We start from the raw sequence: 20,895 nt of genomic DNA on the forward strand, positions 1-20,895 counted from the left end.
GTCTTCCCGCTGAATCGCCACCACCACTAATCATCATCGCCATCATCATCCTCTTCATTGGCATCATCATTCCAGGAATTTTCCACAAAAGTAACTGGTGCAGGTGATGTGGAGCTGCGGGCTTCACACTATAGTGAAGCCAAAATCTCCATTTTATTTATCGATTCAAATCAAATCGATGTATCCGCTTTTCAGGGTAGCTGTAATCGTAATTACGTTACAATGATTTTTTTTTCCGCCCTCGGTGGCTCAGTCGGTAGCGTGTCCGTCTGCTGATTCCAAGACCACGGGTTCGAACCCAGCCGAGGACGGTGGCAACTTGGTGGCAGCGTACAAGTTGCTTAGGCACGACGTCTTCCGCGAGAAACGTTAAATGTGCTGTGGCGTCTGCCGAGATTTAGACGCACGTTTAAGAACCTTCCGGTGGGCAAAATTAACCCAAGCAGCACAACATATTTGCCCATATTGGACCAATATTGGGTCAAGGTATTGTGCTGCTTGGAAATCCACAGACCCGACCACTGTAGCGTCCCTGATGACCGCAGCCCCGAATGTAAAAAAAGAAAACACAATTATGATTTTGTAACTGTAATTTAGCTACTATTTTGAGCGTGTAGCTGTAATTCAATTACTGCTGAAAATTCATTACGATACCCGGGTAACAGTCATAACGTAATAACCTCAGAGCCGCCTTGCAAATACTTGCATTACCGTCCTCTGGACTTGGTGAAGCTCCTCAGAGAATGGCCGAGGGATCTTAGACAGCGTGCGACAGCTGCTTTAATGACACTTCTTGTGGACATTGCAGCGCCTCTAACTTTTTAGACTCGCTGATTTCTTTTTATTTTCGAGCGTTTTGGAGTAGCCGGCTCCTGTGTTTTCTATAGGAGCCACAATCTCCATATTTTTATCTCTTAATTCCAACTCCAACTGCTGAAAAGTAATCTTTGCAGCCTGACAGTGACCGCAACACCCTAATTTCCCGCCGCATATTGAAAGGAATGACCGGGACAGACCTGAACGGCTCGCACGTTGACATCCGAAGTGCCCTTGACGTGGAACATGCGCGTGCCGTCGACGTCGTACGTGTCATGGTCTCGCAGATTGCGGAACCCGCTAGCGTGGCCTCCGGTGAAGATGATCATGCGTCCTTTGAAGATGCGCAGGAAATGCTCCGGTTCGTGTCCCTGCACTACCCGGACCTAATTCACAAAAGATAAAGCGTCAGCGTCGCGGCGGCGTCACAGTCATGAGCAGAGTAGCACACTTGAACGCGCATGCACAGGAAAGAACAATTTCCGATCCACGAGGAAAAGCCCCTACGCGTGGCTCTGTGGTTAGCGTGCTGGCACCGTCACATCGAGACTGGAAGGTACCCGGGTTCGAAACCGGGTGGGGTTTTTCTTGGGTTTCGTTCAGACGCTTTCAAACATATGTCGGCGCACAGTTCCCTTTGAAGGCGACCCAGGACGCACATTCCTCCAAGGTGTCAGTAGTGACGTTGCCCACCTCTGTGAGGCCGACAACGGCGAGACCTCTCACCACCACCCCCGGGACTAGGGAACGTAGAAAGAACAGAAACAAACACGGTCCCTTCGAGGTTCAGGTTTTTCTTCTCACGAATTACACGAGAAAAAGTACAATTTTGTGTACTCTCTAAAAGAAGAGCTTCACTACCTGGCACGCTGGTCACTAACCGTTATTCCAAACGGTATGGTTTACCCCAGTAGAAAATAAGTGGCGACCACCTTTTTCGGACAGTTTGCATTTATGTGAACGATCACAGAAAGGCGCGCGTTCCGCTCTCTCCCCATATCAGGAGGCATAACAGTACAATTGAGCTTGAACGTGTCCCGCAGTCTTAGAAACGAACTTCACCGCATAGCACGCTCGTAGCCAACCATAAGTTAATTTTTAAAAGTTAATTTTTAAGAGTGTGTGGTGAAGGGCTATTTTTATAGTGTAGCATCATTTTCTAGGCTTACATATCACATCCTCTTTTTTTTCTCTCTTTATCACATCACCATCACATCACACAAAAAGAAAGAAAGAAAACGAAAGAATCCTCGGGCAGGTGGTGGTCTTGCTGGCAGGCTTTTTACTTAGCGAAGTCTACACGACACAATTTCGTCTAGACTGTTTAGGTGGGGATGTTTACGTTACATCATTACCAGGCCATGTGTTGTGCGATGAAAATATTTCTCTTTTCAACTGCGAAAACGCGGTGCAGACCTCATTACATTGGCGGCGCGTAAGTTGTACCTCCATCTAAGTATGTTACATTGCTGTGATAAGTCTATACAGCAACTATACCTCTTTCAGAAGTGGATTGCAGCTGTTTTCTGGGCACTGACGATGCAATGAAGTTGATTCAGTCACGACACGTATTTTGAAACAGCTATATGGGTAGGGTAGCAGCGAGACTAAAAGGTATTTGCGTCTTTTGCTGAAAACGTCTCACATCCCACTTTTTATTTTCTATACTGGGTGTATAACTGATGGGATATAGACGCCTTTAATATGAAAAAAAAAAGCAAGTAGCATATAAACCATTTTTGCAGGCGAGTTATACGGTATATTCTGTGCAATGATTATCTAAAACTGATTAACCCATTTAGTAATTAGATTTCGTGCACATGTTAGATGTGGAGATTTGGTAGCAGCCGTTATTTAAAGCCGCTCCATTTTTTTTTTCGTCCCTGAAAGGAGTGTACACATTATCCATAGACATCCATAGCAGAATATTCTCAAGTGATTTAGCCGAAACCGAACGGCTTGCGAAAACTAAGGGGAACCGGAAGACTGCAAAAAAAAAAAAAGTGACGTCACAATTCCTGTAGGGGAGTAAGTAGCTTGTTCCGTACTCTCTTTGGGTGTAAAATTTGTACCCGCCAAATGGAGTTCCACATTACTCCGTTCCAATTAGCCAACCACCATCTAGAATGACATCGTTCTCTCCACCGATTTGCTGGAAACGGGAGGTGTACGCCATTTTTGTGGCAATTATGAACTGCATAATTGTAACAGAAAAGGTGTACGCCTCCAATTTTCAACAAATCAGGGCACAGAACGATGTCATTCGAAATGATGGTTGGACAACAGGCGAAGTAACGGCCGTTCTGCTAACGGACTCTGGCTTGCCGTCTGTCTAGGGTATAAGACAGTTCAGAGCCGTTTAAGGAGGGATTTTGGCTATTGGGTGGAGCCTATGTTAATGTGCGTCAATTGACGTCACCCGACGTGCGGGGCAAAGGCCGGTGCCACCATTTTGGGGCTCAGCTAACATGTCATCGGACCGCCGCAACTCGGCTTTCATTCCAGCCAAGTGCGCGGAGCGATAACGGGTATGACGTCTATAGTCGTTCTAAAAGCGATAAAACCTCAGTGCAGGGGACGCAGACAGACAAAACAGACGATACAGACGACAAAACATTCTGTAGTCGTGTTCAACTTAAGAAAGAAACGAAATATAATCCGTCTATGCTCTCAAAATATTACTACGCCGCAGATAGGATGGCTGGACGCAGAGAGGTCACGCGCTCTCCCTGCGCAACATAATGTAATCTATCATACTCACACTGCTTCCGTATTGGCTGTTAAGACTGGCCGCATGACACTACGCTGCAGCAAAAAGCGCGCTTCCTATTGATGGCGCATGGTGGCGATGCAGTGTTATACTCCTGGCGCGCCATTGCGTCACCTTATTTGCAACGGCCTATGTAGCTGACGGAATATTGGCCTGCTGCACTAAAGTCCGTGCAGCGAAAGCAGCGTCAACTGCCATCCCCTAGTGTAGAGCGCCCGTACTAGGCGGTCGTCTCCGGCGACGCCCGACGCGGCGTCGTGAGCGGCCGGCGGAGGTAGAGGCGCATTTCCGCCGCCCCGTCAGAGAGCACGATTTTCATGTTCCCACCACAGTGGCATTCCATCATACAAAGCAGACGAAAAATCAGGAGGCGTGGCCTTGACGTGTCATCTAATTGGTCGCCAGCTGTCGTTCTCGGCAGCTCTCGCCGACGTCGTGAAACAAGGTCGGCATGGCAGTTTTTTTTTTTTTTTTTGTCTCGACGTCTGTCCTCTCCCGACTCCGGAAATGCGCGTCTATTTCCGCCACCCGCTCATGAACCAGCTCCGGTGGCGCAGCGGTAACGCGTGCGCTTGGAAACTGGGAAGTCCGCGGTTCGAATCCGCGGGCCGGCTGTGCCGTCTGGGGTTTTTCCTGGGTTTCCCTCAGATGTGTAATAGGCGTATGCCGGCACAGTTCCCCTGAAGTCGGCCCATGGACGCAGCTATCCTCCCCCCGAGCGGATTCCGCTCGGTCTTCCACTTCACCCTTTCCCCTCCTCCTCTCCACCACCTTTCCCTTCCCGAGAAACATGCCGCCTAATCAGGCAGGCAGACCTCTCGGGTTCCTCCCGACGACACTCCTCCTCCCGCTCATGACGCCGCGTCGGACCTCGCCAAGTGAGAACTGGCCCTTATTGCCGTACCGGGAACGTAATATCTTTTGTGGAAATCCTTGTGCCACGATTTTTCAGAGCCGCAGTGTAGACGATACATGCCTCTGTACGGAAAAAACCTCCGGCTACACGACTACAAATAGCGCTGCAGAATACGGTTCTGAGTGCCACCAAACGTCGTGAAACAGGCGTATACATACGACTATAGGCGCGCTTTCGTCTCCGGGCGGCAGGAGAGCAAAGGATGGCCAACTTGTTCCCATAAACGGCACCGATGGCGTTGCCCCTCCAGCGCTCTTTCGCGTTAGGCTTCGGTTTTGCTTGATTTGCCTAGTATATGGTTAAGCTATTGACTAATTAATTGGCAATCAATCATCCAAGACTTATATGCTGAGTCAGCATGTCCACCCCGTAATATAACCCACATATAAAATCGGTACCTGTGCTGTTCTGTAGATTGTTTTTCATAAAAAATCGATGAGAAAGAACGCCCTCCATAATTTCATTATAAACACCGTGAATAAATCTACTATTTCGCAACTGCTGATCAGCCTTACTTGTATAGCCTTTCCACACAAGTCATTGTCCAGCTTGACGGCCCAAATGGCAGAGGCAGCTTTCTCGTCTTGACTGCTCTCGTTGCCCTGCGACCAGGAAGCTCATCAGTAGTTGACGGACGCGATACGTGCTGAAGGACTCACCTGCCAAAAGTAGATAACGTACCGCTCGCTGTACCCTTTATTGTAGGTGTACTTCAGGACGTAGCTGTCGCCACCGAAGAAGAAACCGTTGATGGCAGGGTCGATTGGAGCCAGTTCGAAGTTTTCCACTCTGAACACCTGAAATATGGGCCAACGTAGTCCCCCTAAGTCATATTTTGTCGGAATAACGTAATCTATACACATTGGAATCGTAACCGGTACATGATGGAGATAATGACCTGAGGTGTTTCACCGCACGAAGCATTGTAGAGCTTAATTAGCTAAAGTCACTGGATCGGGGAAAGTATCGCCATCCACTGATATTTGCCGCCGCGACCATGGACCATTAATGGCGACTGTAGCATGCCAACCCACGCTGCGGCCGCCATTTTTGTTCCAAGGTCACTGCGGGAAGGGAAAGGATGGCGTTACTTCCCCAATCTAGTGACTTTATAGTTAGCAGGAGATGTACAGCTGGAATCAGAGTTAACCTGAACACCATTCCGGCCTGCGGACCCAGGTGGTGTTTGGTAGAAATAACGGCGGAGGGTGTCTTGGTCATCTATTTAGAAACGTATTTTTGTACCGTTTGTGCCTTCCGTGGACGTCGACGAGACCCTTCATCTTTCTTGTGCTGTCATCTATTTACAGTAAGAGGGGTGGACCCTCGTTATGAAGGCCTCGTTTTCTGCTATAGGCGCTGCCAGGGTGGCTCTCTTCCCGCTTCGCAGGCTGGAGCGGTGTTCAAGTCAACTTTGACGCGAGCCGTACGTCCTCGCACACGCTTCTCGTTCAAGCTATGGGGTCGGATGATCTAGCGCTTCGGCCATTCCCATTGGTTCTCGTGAGCACGTGACCTCCACTGCGAGCGCCTCACTGGCGATGATGCGTGCTGCGATGTCGCAGTCGGGTAAGTTTCGGCACAGTTCCCTGTGAAGCCGGCCCAGGACGCACGATCCCCAGTCCCCTGCGAGCGTGGCCGAATACGGTAAGCAGTTCCATTACCACCACCACCCGGTGTGTTTCGGTATTCGCGGTGCACATTTTCTGCTCTTCTATTGTTCCCTGCGGTGTGAAACTTGGAATGCAGACGCACATCGATGCGCATAGTAAACTGTTTTTATTTACTTCTTCCCTAGTATTTTCAACATCAACATCATTTTCTTCTTCCTTTATGTCCACCCAGCATAGCTTGGGTCGGAGTATCACAACGAAGCGGCATACCATCCTCCTCTCGTCATGTTTCACATCCTGATTGTCGGCATGTAGTTCATTTTTTGGTCCATTACATGAAAGTCCCTTGAGAATCTTTGTCGTAGTAATTTGAGCGAGTTCGGAGGACGTTGTTAAGGGTATTCGAGCTTAATTAGAGTCTCGGTAAGGGGCCGCTTAGACGCACAGCATGTACGAACAACAACAGCTATACGTTGTTCTACGCCACGTTCACAAAAAAAAAAAAAAAAAATAAATAAAAAAAGGAAAACCTAGGCAAAGTTGCCGGCGCCCGAAGACCGATCTTCTATCTCTAAGATAATTGATGAAGCTTGACTCCCCCTGTTGTGCAACGCTTGGCAAGAAATAGGTATGGGCGTCGTCTGCTATACTTATTATGCGGCCGGTCGTACTCTGCTCCAGAAAGCATGTCCTGCGGATTACATCTTGCATCGCGCTTTGGATTACATCTTGCGCAAAATGGCAAATGAGTATATTTCAGACTTGCGGGCTTTTCAAGCGTTAATTACCGCAGGAGATGGAATTCCATAAAACACGACTCACCTCCACTTTTCCGGAGCCATCGTCTGGCATGAATCCACAAGCTCTTCCCAAACTCTTAGACAAAAGGCGGCGTTTTTCTCGGTGCAGATCGTTGACGTTGAAAGCCTTGTCAACAGCTATATAAAACGCATAAATGGGTAGAGTTAATACCGATTTGTCCTTGACGCGCACAAGACACAGAACGAAACATGCATCTTGTTAACACCTATTGGAACATCACTGTTTATTCGCGGTATTTGCGTGTAAAAGTGTGACTGTTTTCTAGGGCGAATAAATGTTCCAATTACAATAAAAGGGGTGTTCCTGTAAATATATACACCCTATTTCGCTCAGGTAGCTCAACTGAAAGGTAGGGTTCGAAACGTGCTTGCAAAGCATAATTGGGCACCGTATGTGAAATGAAATACACCTGTTAAATTGTGTTCTCTGTATAATATGCAAACTGTAACGGTGCTTTTTGCAGAATACGTCATGTAGAAGGGTGTCTTACAAAAGACGCTTCTTTATGGTGGGAAACATATTGGGCGCGGACAATTGCGGGCGACTCTCCACGTCACTGAGTGACGTGAGCACCACCCGTGCTCTCTGAAGGAGTTGAGGGGTGGCGTGCACGTCAAAGACGTCTCGCGCGCGCGCGTACAAGTAAGCTACACTCTTAATCTGGCTGCTTTTAGGGCCACGTTGAAAATGCCGTAACATTTAATTTAAAAGTTATGCTACTTATCTGACAACGTTACACACCGTCTATATGTCACAGTAGAAGGTTTTCGTCGGTAATATAAGTGACTGGCCGAGTGCCAGATGGTGTAACTCGTAAATATTTGTGTTCCCTATCCGTAGAAGTAACGGTGATGTTACTTATAAGTTTTGCCCTCACTTGAGCGTCCTCTGCCGCGCGATGTGCACGTGGTTTCCCCCCTCTCGTTCTTCATCATTCGCCCCTCCACATGCAAGTGCCCGCAGATCTTGGACGCCATAGTTTGACACGGAGAATTTACCAGTTTTGACATCGTATGAGCTTCTTCATATCGGAGGTTTTCGGCTGTCACCAGCTCGAACTCTGCTGACGGAGGTCGCGCTGATGTGTCAAAGGTAAACTGTTTCTATACTCAACACGTTCTGCATGTAACTGTACGCAGAAACTGCTTTTTCAGGCATCATGCCGTTCTCAGGTACGGACGTTCACGGTGTTCGCCATTGAAGGTGCACAGGAGATGAATGCGACTGCCCAGAATACATCTCTGGGACAGAAGAAAGTGGAAATCATAAACGCATATTGTGCTGTTACTGCTAGCATGGACCCGGGAGGTACTTGGCACTTTCTGAAATCGGTAGGAATGTCGATTTACGATGAAAGATGACGATGAAAGATGTCGATTTAGTTGAGATTCATTGCGTGTGATAGAATCTTGCATTACGAATTTTTCTTTTAATCTTAGTTAGGAAAGCAAAACAACCTTTGAAGTTGAGTATCGCCTTTAAAATTTGTTTCGTTCTGAGGACGCGTTAAAAATTTTCCCGATGATTGCTATATGCTGTCACTTGAGCCTTCTGTGTGTGGCAAAGCCGTTCCAAAGACTGTTTTCGGACTTTGTACCGGAGAATGGTTGTAAATATATGTAAGGAAAAAAACTACTACTGCCTGACATTTCTTGTGGTCTGTGTACACTGACATCAACGTCATCGCCACGTTACACAGGTCGCTATTAAAAGCCAGTCACAAAGCTGACGTCTGAGGTGGACCTGACTTGCTCTTATAGTCAGTCCTTTTGTGGCTACCTAAAGGTCTTAATCGCATCAGTCTCACAGATCAGTCTTTATGACTGGCCTTTAATAGCGTCCTGGCCCCAGAAATTGAGGTACGGTGCCCGACAAAGGATTACGGGACACGAGGTCGGCGCAATTTTTCTTCGGCGTAATACTATATAGCCGTCGACACGACAGGAGAAGTGGAAAACAGAAGAACAATCTGTTACTGCTCCTGCTTTCCACTTGTCCTCGCGTGTCGGCTACAGCAGTGTCACCCTGAAGAAAAAGTACACCGACCTCGCGTCCCGTAAACTTTTGTCACGCACTGCATCGTTAACATAAAGGTAACGGGAATATACTTCCTTAAGGCCATATGATAGAGCCTATAAGCAGAGGGTACAGAATTCAAGGTAACAGTAACCTTAACAGAAAGGTAACGGTGATAATTCCATAAGGCTACCCACGAGCCTCTAGATAAGAGTTACGCTTTGTAAAAGGGACCGAACTCTAAACATCAAGGTAACAGTGATATTTTAAGAGGTACACCGTAGCTTTTATTGAAACGAAACGCAAGGGAACACTTAACACTTCTAAATAGAGATAATTTCTTTACAAATTTTTTACCTTTACTATAAGGGTACGAAGCTAAGAGTGTAGGATGATCCTTCTTGAGCAAGAGCACATGTTTGTTGCGCGATAGATGAACAGTTTTATGTCCTGACCTTCGACTGCTCCTCAAAGTAGTTCCCCTGGGGCCTTACCTGCAATCTTGCTGAGGGCATCTTTCCTTCCGAACATGCTGGTATGTTCCGGTTCTTTCCAGTAAGCGAAGTACTGCTTGAACATGGGGGGCTCGGCTCCACCAATCACGCGAGTAACTTTGGTCCAGGTCGGGTAACCGCGGTACCCTAGGTATTTCTGGAGAGAGAAGCGCGGCAATTAACCCAGCAGATAAACACGGTAGCTTTGTTTCTCTTTAGAATAGTAGGATGCAACGTGCACGTCACATTAATTCGGCTCCGTCCTGGCATTTGATGAAGACAAAACCCACCTTTTGGGGGTTAAACATTTACATAATAAATTGTATTGCTTTTAATCACAAACATCGGTACAGATATATATATATATATATATATATGGTTTGACGAAAAAGTAAAGAAAGAGCTGGGCCGGTCCCGATCTTGAGCTTTCAGGTAGCGATCGTTATCGTTATATTTAAAGTTCGCGCACTCCAAAGACGCTTTGATAGGCTCGCGCAACAGCTCGTGGCGAATCACGGGTCAAAGTGGTGCATTCAACGCTAGTTATAGGATACACCAGCCCGCGTGGCTGTTAGCATGCTGGCCATGTCATGTATGGACTGGGCGGATACCCGGGTTCGAACCCCGGTGCCGGCTGTGCTGTCTGTGGTTTTTCTCAGCCGGCACAGCCCCCTTAAAAGTCGGCCCAGGACGCACGTTCCCAGAGAGCGTTATAGTCGTGACGTTGCCCACCTCTGTGAGGCCTGCGACGGCGAGCTCTTTCATTAGCACCACCGTTCAACGCTCTTTATGGGATGACGATAAGTTGAAGATCGGGCTCCAGGTGTGCATTTACCAATCGTTACGTTTAAAGTGCAAATATATATATATATCCTCGTGAAATGAAATGTACTCTGACCGTACCAGTAGTGCAAAGTGAACGGGATTCATCCGCAGCGCTGTCTGTGATTTATGCGCGAACGAAAACCGCAGTTGGCACATTCCCTTTTCTCTCGTTAACAAGAAACGCGACAATGCGGGGAGGCTTACGATTGGTCTCCTCTCAAACGGTTTGCCCAATCATCGTGGGAGATCGTATCAGCCCAAGCGGCATTTTGGGCCGATGTTGGACCAATATTGGACCAATACTGGACCAAGATGTAGTGCTGCTTGGGAGGAAACCAATCCCTTCCCACATTGTAGCGCTTCTTGAGAAGCAGAGATAGATAGATAGATAAGTGCTTTATTTAAACATTCTATACATTACAAATTATAAGCGGGACCGCTAGGCACACCTATAATGCCGTCCCCGTAAAAATTACAGTGATTACTAATGATCTGATACGCCTAGAAAAAAACACAACACTTTTTACAAGACAATGAAAACAACAACAACAAAAAATGATCAGAAATAACTTTGCCGAGACAGTTTCAGCGTAAATACATAAACAGCAATAAGCGTTACAAGAAGGAATAAATAGAAGAAATCAATCACAGCAGATTCGACAACAGCCGTTTAAACATCTCGAAACTAGGTACTTCTCGTACCTGTGACGGAAGACTATTCCAATGCTTTCCCGCGAAGTAACAGAATAACTGTAGACCATAATTCGTGCGGGGCTGGGGAAGCGTTACACAAAATTCACTATTTCTGAAGCAATACTGACTAGCAGCATAACTAACTGAAATTAATGATGAACTGACCATATTGTACAAAAGTTTAAACAAAAGTAACAGACATTTGTATTTTACTAAGGAATAGATGTTTCTAATGCCCAGTAAGGCGAAACAAAATGTAACAGACTCATATGGGGGGAGTCCCATCATAATACGCAAGGCCTTCTTTTGCAAAAGAAATATTGGTTGAATACTTGTCTTGTAGGTAACCCCATATGCTTCCAGACAATACGAAATGTGACTATGAATAAGCGCATGATAGACTAACACAGAAACACTCAATGGCACCAGGTGTCTTAAACGAGCAAGTGCAAATAAGCCCTGTGAAATCTTCTTTCTCACATGGAGAATATGTGGAGACCAAGTGAGACAAGAATCTAAATGTACACCCAGGAATTTGACAGAGTCGACTTTCTGGAGTGTTGCATCACAACAAATAATATTCAAACTGTGATTTGCGATTTTCCTTTGCCGTGAATGAAAAATCATGTAACATGACTTGGTTAGATTAATTTTTAGCTGATTTGCAGCGACCCATAGAGACAGTCTTTTAAGAACCAGGTTGGCCTTAGTAATAACCTCAGGTACAGTATTGCCTTCAACAAAAATGTTTGTGTCATCTGCGTACAAAGCTGTAACTGTTGATAAGTACTTGGGCAGGTCATTCACATAGACCAAAAATAGAAAAGGTCCTAGTATAGACCCTTGCGGGACACCGCAAGAAGTCACACGCACTGACGAGCGTTTGCTATCAATTTTAACATACTGTTTTCTGTTGGTTAAGTAACTCCTGAAGAGATCAAGAGGTAGCCCTCGTACCCCATAGCGTTCTAATTTAATTAATAAAATATGATTAATGAGGTCAAATGCCTTTGTAAAATCAATAAATGTGCCCAATGTTAAAATTTTGCTATCCATGTTGTTCTTTAAATACTCAACAATATCAACCAACGCGATTTCAGTGGATTTTTTCTTCGTGAATCCATATTGCGAAGGCGAAAGTAAGTTTTTATCAGAAAAAAATTTCTGCAACCTGGATAGTATACTTCTCTCAATTACTTTACTGATCACAGACAGAACAGATATTGGACGATAATTTGTGGTAGCCAACCTGTCACCTTTTTTGAAAACAGGCACCACCTTCGCAATCTTTAATTCGTCTGGAAAAGACCCCTCTTGATACATGGAGTTAATTAATTTAGCTAAAGGAACAGATAATACATGTGGGAAGCGTTTCAACACAGAAACAGATATCCCATCATGCCCAGCTGATTTTGTATTGTTTAATTTCTGAATGATACTCTCGATTTCTAATGGAGTAACTGGCGCAAGGAAAAACGAGTCCGGATTGCGCGGAGGCAGTGGCAGTTCTGGAACATCATTATCTCCATCGACATCGCTTATGACAAAACTTTCACTGAGCATCTCTGCAATTGTTTGCTTGTCGTTAACAAGCTGTCCGCCAGTACCACGGAGCGCAGGAACGTCATTCACTGGAGCTGTTCGACACAGAACTTGATTAATCGTACTCCAAACCTTTTTGCTATTACCAACAGCGTTATTGATGCTTTCCTGGTAGTACAATATTTTTGCATGGCGTAGCACTCTGTGTAAAATGGCAGCGTATGCGGAATAACGATCCTTTAACGTTACGTTATGTGGATGAATACGAACTTTTTTATATAAATTGTTTTTGTGTTTAATGCTTCTTAGCATTGCAGGTGTTACCCATTGCTTCCTTATCTTATTCCTCTTACTAACTGTTAGAGTATGTGTCGCAGCTTGTATTGATGTGGAGAGATTTGTAAGAAAGTCATTACACTTAACATCAACTGAGGCATCAGAATTTAAGAACGACCAATCTACCGCTTCCAGCAATGTTCCCAATGCCACAAAATCAGTGAACGTCTTTTCCCTGATGCTATCATCTCGTGGACAAGCTGCTTTAACAGAAATGAAGACTAGTTCGTGATCCGTGATCCCTGTTGCAACAACTTCACAAACAACCTCATTTTCATAAAAATTAGTTGTAATGTGATCAATAATGGTTGACGATCCATCATCTGTAAACCTAGTCGGGACTTTGACCAACTGATTTACACCATAGTTCGTTAGGAGTTCCAAATAGTTGACAGCAACAGAGCCCTGCTTCAGACAATCAATATTGAAGTCACCAAGGATCAGTACATTTGATTTAGTTGTCCATAGTGAGTGCAATGTAGCCTCCAACTCATTTAAGAACACAGAGGCATTTACCGAAGGAGACTTGTAAACTACACCAACAATCAGGGATGAGTTTCTGAACGGCATAGCCCTGCCCATAGTCAGCTTCGGTAACTTGATAAACAAACTTTCGCACATTGGAACACTTATGGACAGGTCGGGTCGCTGTCTGAATGGCACGTCCTCCTTCACGTATAATGCAACGCCTCCATGCTCTCTCTCAGCTCTGTTACAAAAGGTTGCCGAGTAACCAGTTATATGAAAAAACTGAGAGGTTTCATCACCAAGCCATGTTTCAGAAAGAGCAAATATCTGTATACTTGCCGACGAAAGCAACGTTTGTACATCATCGAAATGTTTATTTAAACTACGAATGTTTAAATGCGCGGCACAGAAGCCAGAGTTGTGCGTTTCGTCACAGAAATCATCCACAGAAAGCAGGGACATACCAAAAAAAGAAAAAAAAAATAAGCAGAGAGGGCCGCTCTACAGCCTCTGAATATCATTCACATGTTCAATACAAATGCGCTCAGCTTTGTCATTTTTTTTAACGAAGATACGACCATTTCGTACCCACACGTACATGTACCCTTGTTCTTTCGCTCGTTCTTTGGCCAGCCGCAGAATGTTTTTGTTTTGGCGGGTAAGGTTCTCGCACACAAACAGGCCTAGATACGGATGCTCGATAGATAATTTCTTAACTTCTGATTTTGCGAGAAGCCACGACTGTACGTCGGAACGATCCTTAAACCTTATCAGGATAACTGGCGGCTTAGTTGTTGACCTAGTCTGAAGTCGGTGATAAGCCTCTAACGGCGTATTTGAGATAGGCATAACCTTAATCTTTGTGGCGAGCTCATCAAGCACTTTGACAAGCTCTTCGCCGTGGGTGTACTGTACGCCATGAATTTCAATATTCAGTCGGCGATCGTACTGCTCATTATAGTTTTTTCTAGGCCGGCAATCTTCTCGTCCTTATCTTTCAGAAGTCTTTCCATAGCCGTCACTTTAGTGTCTGTGTCATCGGCACGATGTACAAGGTCATCATACTTCCGTTCTATACTGTCCAGTCTTTTCTCTATAGTTGTCATTCTTCCCAATACCTCACTAGTCTTTTGTCCATTGCTTTGAACAGCAGCAAGTAACATTTGAGGAGTGATCTGATTTTGATCTTGACCAGTTCTCCTCTTGTGCACGTGTTACAAAGCCAAGATTCCCGTTCAGGCACTGTCATTGCTTTTAGTGTCGTTTTCGTGATGGAGCTACATGTTCCAGAGTGATAGCGGTCATTGCATAGGGCACATTTAACGGCACTATCATCGGTAGTGACAGGCTTCATACATGCGAGACAAATACTAGCCATAACAGTTGCAGTCCACTGGAGCGAACAGAATAACACTGATAAAATCACGTACCTAGATAACAAGATGCAAGTTAGCAACCGGCATATCAGATAGCTCCAGAGGACTGCAGAGCGGAGACGATCGTAGGGCGCTTATGAAGTCATAACGTCCGCCAGGTGTCACATCTGTTGATGACGTTGTAGCTTGATGGCTCTCTTGCGCTGAAGCACGTGTCGCTGTCTTCCCAGTTGTACAGCTTCCTTGATAATAGCAGTACAGTATCTAGATAACAAGATGCAAGTTAGCAACCGGCATATCAGATAGCTCCAGAGGACTGCAGAGCGGAGACGATCGTAGGGCGCTTATGAAGTCATAACGTCCGCCAGGTGTCACATCTGTTGATGACGTTGTAGCTTGATGGCTCTCTTGCGCTGAAGCACGTGTCGCTGTCTTCCCAGTTGTACAGGTTCCTCGATAGCAGTACAGTATCTAGATAACAAGATGCAAGTTAGCAACCGGCATATCAGATAGCTCCAGAGGACTGCGAGAAGAGGTAAGGTGGAAATAGCGGTTTTCGTTCGCGGATAAGTCACAAACGACGCAACTGATGAACCCCGCCAGTTGTATTAAAGTCAAGGTAAGGGTACCTGCCATTCCACGAGAAGAAATTTTCGCACTCAAGTGCAAATCACGTGATCAAATCACTTGATCGCGGCGTACGCCTCTGAGTAAAACTGTAAACTTATCAACTTCCCTCAACTTTGTATTTGTACACTTTGAGTAAAACTGTGTTTGGTGCTGCCGGAAGACCGGCGACGAATTGAGTTGAAAGGCGGAGGCCTTTGAGGTTTACGGACACACATAACACGCTCCTAGCCAACCATGTGACATTGTTCTTTCTCCTGATTTGCTGAAAACTGGGGGCGTACATCATGTTTGTGGTGCAGTTCATAATTTCACAAAAATGGTGTACGCACCCCGTTTTTATCAAATCACGGGAAATAACGTTGTCTATTGGGATGATGGTTGGCTAGGAGTTTGTTATGCGGTGAAGCATTTCTGGTTCTTTTTTTGCACACGAGTCATTAAACAGTGACATGTTTCGTTTGCTGTTTGCTGATATATGTATGGCAGAAAGTCTGTAAGCCCGTGTAAGGGTAGTAAAGCCTTTTGTAAGCCTGTAGTGCATGGTTAACACGGAGTATAGATGTCGCCTGACTTACCTGTGCCAAGAGCATTGACTCTTTTCTTTCCTTCTGGCTGGCTCCTTTGCCGACCCAGACGAAGAGTCCGCTGACACCGCCATCCAACAAGAAGCAGTCCTACAACATAGAGATGCAGATCTACGACTGGCGTTCAATGACCAATGGCTATGATGGGAAACTCAGAAGTGACAGCGTGCATTGGTGGGCCTTTAAGCCCCTTTGAAACTTGTTGGTACAATTAATACAAAAGTAAAGCGTCATGAAAAGGTTCTCATTTTCTACGAATCAAGAGAGGGAACGATAAAGCGCGAGGCGGACGCCTTTTTTTGTGTGTGTGACAATTACAATGACTGCGTAAGTATCACAGACTGGCGTACGCCTCCCGTTTTCAACAAATCATGGGAGGGAACGATGTCACTCGAGATGATGCGGGGTTATGCGGGGATGTTCTCTTTTAAGGAAGCACAAAGGAAAGAGTTTCTATAGGGTGGTTTAATTTTGAAATAATAGATCGGAGGATAAGTTGTGCGACGTATTGGTTCGAAAAGATAGGTGTCAGCTTATTAAACAATTTATTTCGCAATACTTACGTTAGGGTCGAGAAGCTCTTGCGCCAACGGCTTCGCTCCCACTCTTTCCACTTTGAGGTCGCCATCGGCGTCGGAAATCCTACACCACATGTGCAAAAAACACTTGTAACACAATGTTGTCACTTAGATAAGAGTCCATTGTTGAAAGAAAACACCTGGTCGCATCTACAGCAGTCTGCTTCATTGCATATGTAAATATCAGAAAGCTACATGTATCCGCCCTCTCAAGGCCGTAGCGTGCGTGTGTACTGGCAACGCGAATCCACCCAAGTCGGTGTATAGCTCTGGTCTTATTGTTCTCTTGTCGTCTGTTACACTCTTAAAAATGAACTTCGCCACATAGCACGCTCCTAGCAACCCATCATCTCGAATGGTATCGTTATCTGCCCTTATGTTGCTCATAATTGTCACACAAAAAGGCGTACGCCTCTCGTTTTCAATAAATCAGGGCAGTTAACAACATCTTTCTAGACGATGGTTGGCTAGGAGCGTGCGATGTGGTGAAGTTCATTTCTAAGAGTTCATTTTTTTGTTCTTTTTTCTTGCTATAGTCGTGACGTCGCCCACTTCTGTGTGGCCAACAACGGCGAGCCCATACTGCCCCCCCCCCCTTCACTCATTTCTAAGAGAGTCGCCAACCACAATTCCGAGTAACATCGTTCTCTCCCCCGATTTGCTGAAAACAGGGGGCGTACGCCTTTTTGTGACACTTACGCGGGTATGCTAATTGTCACAAAACGGAGTACGCCCCGCGCTTTCTACGAATCAATAGTGATAGAAATATCACTCTCTACAAGGGTTTTTGCCTTCAGCGTGCTATGTGTCGAAACTTCGTTTTAAGAGTGCGTAACACGCCGAAAGAATGATATCGCTATCACTCCTGATTTGTACAAAGCGCGGAGTGTACCGTTTTTTATGGTAATTAACACAGCCGAGTACGTGTCACAAAACGTATGTACGCCTTCCACTTTCAGCATATCAGGAGAGAATTATATGATGTCATTTGGGATGACTGTCAGCTACAGGAGCGTGTTAAGCAATGAAGTTAATTTAAGAGTGCATCCATTCGCATTATCGGCAAGCGGAGTGCCCATAGATGAAACGGCGGACCAAGTGGATGGCCTCACTTATCCAGTGAGAAAAAGATAAAGAGGGGTTTTGTATACTATATAAAAAAATAGGAGGGAAAGGTTATAATAGCCACCGCTACGGCGGCTTGAAAAAGATAAAGGGCTACTCCCCTCTGGATAGGCATATCTCGGCATCACAACAGCTTCAAGGAGTGACCAGAAATACTGGCTATATCAACCAGCGTGCCTAGTAGAATTGCACGCTTGACAAATGCCGATACATTTAAAAGCAGGGGTAAGGGGGTCCAGAGTTTCGATAGAAAAAACTCCGATTTAGAACTGAACAACGGATAGAGGAACTGTGGAGCTCTTTCTCTACTCTTTTTTTTTCTTGTTATTTATTTATTTTTTTTGCGTCTTCTCCAGCTTTGGCAATTTACGCCTAGAGTTGTTTCCCATTGCAATATATCCGCTTCCCGAACACCCAGGTCGATGTTGTTACGAATATGTGATCTCGCATGAAAACGTCCTTTATATACGTTTTAGGCGCGAAAACAACTCGGGATGCAACAGGGTTTGTTTTATTTTCAGTATGTCGAATCAGTTCTTGATGAAGCCCGTAACACTTTCAATACTGAAGTCACCCTTAAGGGAAAAAAAAGTGTGTCAGTGTAGAGGGGAGGGGAATATGTAAAGTTAAAACACGCGGGGAAAGTTGTTCGAAGAACAAAATTGTTTTAAGTTATAACTCCGAGACAGCCGCTTTCTTTACTTTTATCCGAGTACGATTAAAATTGGAATCTTGGTACCTCGTTTGTTGATACAGTTTAAATATATCACCCGCGATTCACCATTCATACTCATTATATACGATACGGCGGAACAAGGGAATACAGGCAATACGAGGTTCTCCAATCCACAGGAAGTGTTCATAATAGAGCTGTGCGTTTTATAGTCGGCAATTATAACAACCCACACCGTGTGTCACATCGATTAGTTTAGATTGGAAGTAGAAAGAAAAAAAAAAGAAAACGTAGGTCGCACCAGTTGTTCCATGACGCTTGATGAAATCTAAACTTCATATACCACTACAGTCACTGCCGTACAATGAATCGTCTTTGCTCCTTAAAAAAAAAAAAGAATTAAAACCATAATTCTGTCCTGAAGTTCATCTCTGCTCCTTCCTCATAGACACATTTCACCACAAATACATCATCGTGATAAAGTAAGATTCCGTCGTTGTCTATCTCGAACCTTTCCCGAGTCCCAAGAACCGCTCTGTAGAATGGAACAGCTTTCAACTAGATTGTTCAAAAATTCATTGGTAGAATATTTCAAAGTGGATAAACAATGCTTTCTGTCAGACTCAATATCTTCATATTAATGTACTAAAATGGCATTGTGTTATTGTTTATACATTCACACACCCGGCTGCGGCAGCGGCGTATGGGTCTCGATCGACAATATCAATTATCCTCTCTAAAGGGGGGTAGAAAAAGCTACCATGCCGATAAGGTGGGACCCCTGTCCTATCTACAATGGTGTCAAGACGTCCCGTTAAAGACCCTCATGAAGAGAAGTGTATCGTCCCGACGTATCCCTCAAGCCCATTGCAATCAGCCCAATCGGCTGCCCAATGCCCAATCGGCTGCCTCGCAACTTTTCGTCCGTTCTACACTTTGTCTCAGTGCTCCTCTGCTGTCGAACCTATATCAACAAGAGGCGTACACTGCAGTCACAGCTTGCCGCCCCTTGAACTTGTCAAGCATCCTCGGCCCTTGGGACACCGCTGCCCACTCCTGGGCGGCCGTACGTGATGTAGTTGGCTTTTTTGAGGCGACAAGCCTAAAAGACTCATATGACCCCAGCAGCGCTCTCGGACATTCCCACCATCACGATCACGTTCAGCATCGCCATCGCCGCTCCGATCATTCCCGTCATCTCTCATCGTCATCACTCATCATTGTCACCACTCATATTAGACCCTTAGCTATGGGGTAGCGTTCCGCTCCTAGAGTGGGAGACCTCCCCACTTCATCAGTAGAATATATCTGTTGTTGTTGTTGTCTCAGTGCAACCTTCACCACGATTTTTAAACACAGGATTGGTCACTCCGGCTCCAAAGGTGCTGTGCTGGCAGATTTTTCTTTTTCGTTTTTGTGGGATTCATTTAGAGGTTCATTATGGGAGTAGCAGAACTCATCGGACGACGAATTCAATTTATCCACCTTTCTTTTTACATTCAAACTCAAACTCTCAAGCTCACATGAAGCACGTGATGTTGGACTGTGCCCTTTTCAGGAATCGACGAGAAGCGCTACGTAATCACATGAAGTACATCACTGCCGCTGTGTTCACATTGGCAACAGCTAGTCCTCGGACCCTGTACTCTTAGAAAAAAGGGTAGAGTAGTTGCTCCTCTTAGGAGGTAATAGTTGTCGCATATGTTGTGCTTAAAAGTTTGCAAAGTTCTACTGCTATACCTGATTCTTAAAACAGAGCTTCACCGCATAGCACTTTGTCTACCAACCTTTGCCAGGAATGATAGGGTTACCGCTTCTGATTCGGTGAGCGGGTGGGAGGGGGGGGGGGTACGCCTCTTTGTGGCAATTTTGATATATGACAACTGCTTTCACCACCCCTTTACACCCTTTATCAGACGCTGTGTCGACCTAGATGGTAACTCTAGAAGTTACAACCTTTTCACATCCTTTTTTCTTAGAGTGTGGACCAACATCTTGCAACATCGCCACGCCCTGCAGATTCTCCTGGGTTTCCTGCAAGAAACCGGCCTCCTTTATGTTCTTCCGCGCTCCTCCCCATATTCTGTGCCTTCCTGTCTTCCTTAATTTACGGTGGATTCTTTACGCATCACCGAAGATGCTGATGCACCTTTACTACCCTCTCTCATCCATCCTCACCTCATTGTCATTGTCATTCTACAGGATTTCCCAGAAAACGTGTCATTAAATAAAAAAAAAAAAACTGCGCCACCTACACTCTTAAAAATGAACTTCACCGCATAGCACGCTCCTAGCCAACCATTATCTCGAATGATATCGTTATCTGCCCTGATTTGTTGAAAACAGGGGGCGTACGCCTTTTCTGTGACAATTATGACCAGTATAAGTGTCACAGAAATGGCGTACGCCCGCCGTTTTCAACAAATCAGGGCAGATAACGATATCATTCGAGATAATGGTTGGCTAGGAGTGTGCTATGCGGTGAAGTTCATTTTTAAGAGTGTAGAATCACGCGGTGAACGGCATTTGTTCTTACTTGGTTTTTGCCCTCTCCTGTGATGTGAATGTCATCTAACTTAAGTTCTATTATGTCAGTTCTTACGTACTGCACTCGGAAA

The 20,895-nt window shown here is 45.3% G+C and overlaps 1 protein-coding gene across 2 annotated transcripts in view; it reads right to left on the reverse strand.

The window, feature by feature from the left end:
• The window catches only part of LOC135388710 (gelsolin, cytoplasmic-like), a 73,011-nt gene that overhangs the window by 13,604 nt on the left and 38,512 nt on the right, over positions 1 to 20,895 (reverse strand). For both annotated transcript variants that reach the window (XM_064618440.1, XM_064618441.1), the window contains exons 7-13: positions 16,465 to 16,543; positions 15,893 to 15,991; positions 9,448 to 9,604; positions 6,938 to 7,053; positions 5,162 to 5,299; positions 5,018 to 5,104; positions 1,017 to 1,202 (exon numbers count right to left, since the gene is read on the reverse strand). In XM_064618440.1, coding sequence (XP_064474510.1) covers positions 1,017 to 1,202; positions 5,018 to 5,104; positions 5,162 to 5,299; positions 6,938 to 7,053; positions 9,448 to 9,604; positions 15,893 to 15,991; positions 16,465 to 16,543 — 862 coding nt within the window. The remainder of the gene's footprint in view (positions 1 to 1,016; positions 1,203 to 5,017; positions 5,105 to 5,161; positions 5,300 to 6,937; positions 7,054 to 9,447; positions 9,605 to 15,892; positions 15,992 to 16,464; positions 16,544 to 20,895) is intronic.

This window comes from Ornithodoros turicata, chromosome 3 (assembly GCF_037126465.1).
Source record: "Ornithodoros turicata isolate Travis chromosome 3, ASM3712646v1, whole genome shotgun sequence".
Taxonomy (NCBI): Eukaryota; Metazoa; Arthropoda; class Arachnida; order Ixodida; family Argasidae; genus Ornithodoros; species Ornithodoros turicata.